A 7,051-nucleotide genomic window follows, 5' to 3' on the forward strand; every position below is an offset into this window, starting at 1 on the left:
AAAGAAAGTAAAATTATTCAGTTCATTTAAATCGTTAAGACATCAAGTTTATATATGAAATAAAATATTACATTTACTTTTCAAATCCAGTACAAAAACAAGTTTAATAAAAAGATGTAGAAAGTATACATCACGTAACAAACAAAACTAGATATTCTCCAGTTAAATAGTATAAATTATTAAAAATCAGTAGATATAAAAGAGATCTACTTTCTATAAAAAATATATTTTAATAATTTTATAAATTTATATCACAAAATAAACGCAAGCAGCACCATAAAATAAAGTACCATTTTGTAGCACAAAATGAACTAATGCGTTTGAATTACGTCATAAAACAAAGCACATAACATGTGATCAGTCATGAATATATTCAACTAAATTAAAATCGACTTTCGTTACAACACTGTAAAAACTTAATTTAAAAGCCCTTCATTACGCAACTTCTTCATTATGTCTGGAATGACGATCTGTACCTTGTCGCTATCACTTCCTTTTACATCAACAATGATTCTCTCGCTATCGGCAAGCAATTCAGTCAGTCTATTTACAATCACAGGATTGTTTGGAATGTCTGAAATGAATAGACAATTTATAAACGTTTCAAACAATAATGGAGAAATATATTTTACCTTGTATCTCGCAAAGTACGCCAAGAATTGGAATTTCTTGTAAATATTTGGGGAAGCTCCGAATTTTATCCGCCGGGACGATGGCAGAATTGCCAAAGTCAACGAACAAGATGTCATACCCTTCATCACTTATCTCCATGACCAATCCACGGTACCATGAAACTAAATAGGAATGTTAGTATATCCTTATTTAACCAAAAAAAAAAAACGTTTGTTGTTACCTTCTGAATCATCTGGATCTTTGAAAAGAGCTAGACACATTTCCCCTTCTAATGCCATATAAGGCTCATTATCATTAACAGTTACACTGCCAACAGTAGTCAGCCACTCAACTTCTTGATCTTCCAAAGACAAAAGTGTTATCTGATTTGGAGGCGTATATGAGTAGCAAAAGCAGTCATTTATGCCCAATTTCAACTTTACAGAATCCATACTACTGAAAAACACGCGTGACGATTGCTGGGGAACTTTCTTAACAAGAGAAATGTTTTCAGTCATTTTTTTGAATATCTTTTCCTCAGCTAATGTCATTGGCACTGTCTGGGCAGCTTGTTTCTTGGCCACCTTTATAATATTATCATTATACATTGTGTTCAGAACATCTGACAACATTTCACCGTTCTCCGTTGCCAAGTCAAAACCATTATCCAAGAATACAACAAACTTTACCTTTTCAAAAAGCAATTTGTCCAAGAATTCTACTATCTCTTTGTCATTTAAATATTTGGCAAGGTTCTTAAATTCCTTTTTAATAAGTGTGCTACCCTGTTCTGCCAAAAATGAATCCACATTTCTCACATATATTTTGGGAATCTCAACTTCACCAACGATGTCGATAAATTTAACGTGAAATGTGGTACCAATAATATTTTTTAATTCAGCACGTAACATTATTGACGAACCTATTTCCCTTGGTGCAATCACCATTTGACCAATCTGGAAGTTTTCAGGTGATTCATCTGAAATATATATTCTTAGTAAGATTTCTATTATTGTACAAGTAATTATGGAAGAGCATGTAGTAACAAAATAGTTTACCTGTTATATTATCCTTTATATAATTGGTAATGTTTTTAAATCTTTCTGCTCCTTCCTTGGTTCTCATGTAGAGCTCATTTCCAACGTATTCGACAAGTTGGACCTTAGTTCGAGCAGCTACATTGGTCAAAACCGCGGGAATATCCATATACGACTTCTCCACTTCTACTGGATGCTCTATTTTGTTGTTTATTTCCTCATCTTCCACTGGAGTCATTACTTTTTCCTCTACATCTTCCACTGGGGTCACTACCTTTTCCTCTACTTTAACATCTTCCATTTGAATATGAGGTTTATTTTTAATGGGGCTTCCTGCTGCTGTTGGCGAAGATGTATTTGGTTGTATTAATACAACATAAGTGCCATCCTCATACTAAAAAAATAAATTAAAAATTGACCGAAATATAAAAAAAGTTTCGACATACTCGTTTCTTAGGGGTGATTGTCAAGATCTCATCCATGCTCCAGTTGTGCTGAGTGTCAGTATGTAAAACAAATCTATTGGCCTGAGCCGGTATTAAATCATAGCCATTTGGCAACTTCTTCACGCACGCAACACGACTGATGTTACCGTAGTCAACGAACTGTACAGTCAGTACATTGGTGTTGCACACTAAGACTCTACACCTGCAATTTACATGTAAAATATGGAATTAAAAAGAATTTACAAACATACCAAACATTCTCGAATGGAGCCATGGCCAAAGTTCCTATGGTGGGATTTTTAATGTCAGGCATTCTATCTGGCAATTCATTCAAGTCAAAGTAAAGCTTCTCTTCAATATGTTTATTTTTGATAGGAATACCCCATGCACCTTTTCCTTTATTCTCAACATGAACAATTTTCACCTAAAAAAAGAAAAATTAATATTGCGCGAATTGGGGATAAAAACAACTACTTTTTCAGTCTGCATTAGGCCCAGTTCGGTTTGCGGCATGAACATATTGATAAAAAACTTCTCAACATTAGAAGAATCACTTTTAATTGAATTATTCAACAATTTTGGCTTGTTTATATTGTTAGTTTGTCCATTGAGCGTGTCATCATGCATTTGGCTTTTTGGGTTCTGTTCGAAACCTGTGCTTAATGGCTTTGGAGGTCTTGGATGATGGAGTGAATTGTCGTTAGTGCGGTCAGCGAATGTTTTGCTTGGTTTGTGTTGCTGCTGGTAGTTTTCATGCTTTATGTTATATGTAAATCTGCCTGGGGACTTCTGCACATTTGGCACGACGGGTGGGGCGCAGCTATTTGTCTGGTTTCTATTTGGTATGGAAGTACCCAGCAGTTCTTCCTCACATCTGAAAATGTTCATCAATTAAGTCAGACTTAAAATTGTAAATTGGCTACAATAAATAAACAAACAAACTGAATTTGTGCTATACTGAATACTTATACAAATTGCAGTTTCAACTTATTGAACAACAAACATCATTATACAACTTACCTTTTAATAGTTTTAAGTACCTCCTGTCTATCTATCTGTACTTTTACGTTGAGCAAATACTCGCGTGCCCTGCCCAACATATGCATGTTGAACTCATTAATGATTTTTCTAAAAATTAACAGGAAATAAAATGTGCCAGACTTAAGTCGACAACACTTACTCTTTATCAAGCAAGAAAGGGTGGAAGTTTTCGCGACGAAAAATTGTGAAGCCAGTGGCTCTTATCTCTTTGAGTGGGATATAAATTTCCCCGAAGTCATTCTCAACCACCTCCAATGGTCTGCCATGAATGTCCACATAACTAGAACTGACTGACACAGTTTCTATGTCTCTGAAATACAGCCAATGTTACAATAACAAACATGCACGTAGGTTTGCACTTACTCGTCCTCTGGGTTGTTTGAGTGATGAGACTGTTTGGATTTGTGCATCTTATTCCTGTTCTTATACATTCTGGAAACGACTCTGCTGAAACTTAAAATGATAAATTTTATAACGAATTTAAAATTAAGTTTTAATTAAAAATTAAAAATAATTGTGTTTCGAATTACTACAATAATACTAATCAAATTGACAACAGCAGTAAGTCTTAGGGCCTCAACATATCTTACATGTAAATGTCAATACCTTGAATTAAATCAACATAATAAACAAAAAAAAAACAAATAGGAGTTCCCGGGCAGCCGGGATAGTTACCCCTGGATTATATGATTTCCGGACAATGACACCTGTGGAGATTGACAACCCCGTGTCTATGCGAAAACTATACATACCACAATCAACTACAAGCTCCAAAACAGAGAGACACACGAGGATTCACACTTTTTTTAGTTTAAAACAAAAATGGTGCAGTTCCTTTACAAGCAGGGCAGCCAATCTTAGGTTATGGCACCAGATATGTTGCGAGTGGGAGAGAAAGAAGTACAATCATTAAGACATACATATTTATGATGGGAAAGAGCGAGATGCATGCAATTTGTTTATTACATAGATGCAAATACATTGGGTCTGTATATGCAGCTCTATCGATTGATTGCCCTGTTAACGTAAAGGAAACTTATTCTAAATATTATATTAATATAAGAAACAAGTCTTGAGTTTTCAAATTTTAAATCTTTAAATAAACTGAGCAATAAATTTATTGTTGTTTATCAATATCCAGCCCTAAATGATGATAAGCCCTCATAATAGTATTATTTTTATTAATAATAATAATAATAAACACTAACAATAATAACTTACCCGGTTTTAGTTAAAATATAGGGAACACAAATTTCTTTCAAATCGTTGTATCACAGTATACCGTCAAAAAGGTAAAATGGCATCTGTCAGCTTTATGACAAAGGGAATTGCCTATCTATCCTATATAAAGGGTGGCCCATCTAAAACCTACCGCGAAGTTTTTACAATCTGGGAAAGAACTTTCCGAGAAAATCCAATAACACGTTAAGTTTGTTCGACAGGGGGAAATATTTTGAGGCAAAAAGAATGGCAGCATTGTTAGTATTTCAAAGCCACATGAAGAGATCAGTTTTCAAAAACTAAACAGCCATATACAGTACGAAAAGAATTTGATACATCTGAATCCTGAAAGAGACATGTACAATAGAGACAGTAAGTTTCTCACTATGGGGCAGACTTCTACTGTATCTGTCATGCATGACGCCTCTCTCTGAATTCAGACGGGTCAAACGCTTTTCATACTGTATAAGGAATAACTCCTTTTTAATGAGCTATCAACTCCCATTAAAAAAAATACCTTCACTGAAAGGGTTCAAATTTTAAATCTTTAAATAAAATGAGCCATAATTGTGTTGTTGTTTATTAATATCCAGTGAGGCCCTAAATGATAACCCACATAATATTATTAATAATAATAACAACAATAACTTACCCGATTGTAGTTAAATAGGGAACCAAAAGCTTTTTCAAACCGATGTATTACAGTCTACTGTCAAGAAAAAAAGATAACACATGTCATATTTATGACAAAAGGACTTGTCTACATACAAGGTGGCCTATCTAAAACGTACCACGAGGTTTTTACAATCTGGGAAAGAACTTTTCGACAAAATCCAATAACACTTTAAGTTTGTTCGACAGAGGGAAATATTTTGAGGCGAAAAGAATGGCAGCATTGTTAGTATTTCAAAGTCACATGAAGAGATCAATTTTTAAAAACTAAACAGCAATATAGAGTATGAAAAGAATTTGATGCATCTGAATCCTGAAAGAGACACCATGTACAATAGAGACAGTAAGTCTCCCACTATGGGGCAGACTTCTACTCTCTCTATCATGCATGATGCCTCTCTCTGAATTCAGACGGGTCAAACGCTTTTCATATTGTATAAGGAATAACTCCTTTTTAATGAGGTATCAACTCCCATTAAAAAAAATACCTTCACTGAGAGGATTAAAATTTTAAATCTTTAAATAAAATGAGTCATAAGTGTGTTGTTTATTAATATCCCTGAGGCCCTAAATGATAACCCTCATAATAATATTAATAATAATAATAACAATAATAACTTACCCGGTTGTAGTTAAATAGGGAACAAAAAGCTCTTTTAAACCGATGTATTACAGTCTACTGTCAAGAAGAAAAGACGACACATGTCATATTAATGACAAAAGGACTTGTCTACATACAAGATGGCCTATCTAAAACGTACCGCGAGGTTTTAACAATCTGGGAAAGAACTTTTCGACAAAATCCAATAACACTTCAAGTTTGTTCGACAGAGGGAAATATTTTGAGGCAAAAAAAATACCAAAGCCTTCAACCCCTAAACATTTCTGTTTAGCTTTTGAAAATTGACCCACTCGTTTAGAAAATTATACAGCTTTGAAACACCAAAAATGTACTTGACGAAATAATCAAAAATCGATTGTTTTTCGTGTATTTTAACACTCTTTATGAAAGGTTTAATGAATTAACACAATAGTCGCTACTGAGTTGATCACGAGGATTTTTCACTCTAAAAATTGAATGTATGAGCTGGTATTTCTGGAAACTCCATTGTAGGTCCTTTTTTCCTTCCAAGAAATTTAACTTGAATTCACTTCAAAATGTCACTGATCCAGCTCTAACACATAATCTTAGAGAATGAACCAGCACAGAATGAACGCGAATTGATTTTCTAATAACACTGACCTCCTCCACATTACCTAATTTCTAGAATGTTGAATAAGATGAAGGTATTCAATTGAGTGACTCCCTTGGTCACTTTCTTAAGTCTTGACACTGAAAGATCTGCGATGAAGAATAATTGAGGCAACTCGCCAAGTAACACTTCAAGTGCTCCAGAATGTGCGTCTGTATGACGGTTGAGCATTTATTTGACTAATAAGGTGAGTATATAAGTAAAATTAAATATATTTTTCAATTTTTCATCAAACGTATTGTTGCATTTCAAAGCCACATGAAGAGATCATTTTTTAAAAACTAAAAGGAATAATTCCTTTTTAGTGAGGTATCATTTGGCTACAACTCCCATTTAAAAAAATTACCTTCGCTGAGAGGGTTGAAGATTTTGCTACAAATTTTTAAGAATTTGATGTATTCAGAATGAACTAACTTTGTTGTTGAGGACCACATATTCATCAATATCTTGGAATCTCTTGTAAATTATATTCGAGAACTGTGTAGGTACACACAGGTACCTACAGGTACTTGGCCTTGAAAAAAAATATATCTAAAATTCGTGCACTTTTCAACATAATCAGTTTTCAGTTCGATCATCACTTAATCCAATTTTATTCTTCTAACAGATACAATTGCTCCAACTCATCAAAATATTTGTATCAGTAATGATTTCATCATTTTTTATAAATAAATAATTACTTAATTTTTATTTACATAAATAGTGTTTATGTATGTTTTAGATCATTCCAGAGATGGAATTAAACACTTTTTATGTAGAATCATCTCTC

General features: G+C 33.7%; 1 protein-coding gene across 2 annotated transcripts; it reads right to left on the reverse strand.

Moving 5' to 3' along the window:
- Positions 1-207: 207 nt before the first annotated feature.
- Positions 208-3,979, reverse strand: LOC109609636 (uncharacterized). 2 transcript variants are annotated; one of them, XM_049961179.1, is made up of 11 exons: positions 3,889-3,979; positions 3,500-3,589; positions 3,276-3,446; positions 3,116-3,223; positions 2,570-2,969; positions 2,347-2,519; positions 2,096-2,297; positions 1,671-2,043; positions 854-1,591; positions 633-794; positions 208-574 (listed from the first exon to the last, which is right to left on the reverse strand). In XM_049961179.1, the coding sequence occupies exons 2-11, from the start codon at positions 3,565-3,567 to the stop codon at positions 417-419; spliced, it is 2,553 nt and encodes an 850-aa protein (XP_049817136.1). In that variant the 5' UTR covers positions 3,568-3,589; positions 3,889-3,979; the 3' UTR covers positions 208-416. The 2 variants fall into 2 exon arrangements, with proteins under 2 accessions (XP_049817136.1, XP_019881896.2); XM_020026337.2 differs by having other exon boundaries at positions 3,812-3,952.
- Between the last annotated feature and the right edge of the window lie 3,072 nt (positions 3,980-7,051).

The sequence above is a fragment of the Aethina tumida genome, chromosome 1, assembly GCF_024364675.1.
Source record: "Aethina tumida isolate Nest 87 chromosome 1, icAetTumi1.1, whole genome shotgun sequence".
Taxonomy (NCBI): Eukaryota; Metazoa; Arthropoda; class Insecta; order Coleoptera; family Nitidulidae; genus Aethina; species Aethina tumida.

Coding starts and splice junctions, on each gene's coding strand:
- LOC109609636 (XM_049961179.1), bottom strand. CDS start 3,567: ATGTATAAGAACAGGAATAAGATGCACAAATCCAAACAGTCTCATCAC. Junction 795..853: donor AGATCCAGATGATTCAGAAG/GTAACAACAAAC, acceptor ATTCCTATTTAG/TTTCATGGTACCGTGGATTG. Junction 575..632: donor CGTACTTTGCGAGATACAAG/GTAAAATATATT, acceptor TATTCATTTCAG/ACATTCCAAACAATCCTGTG.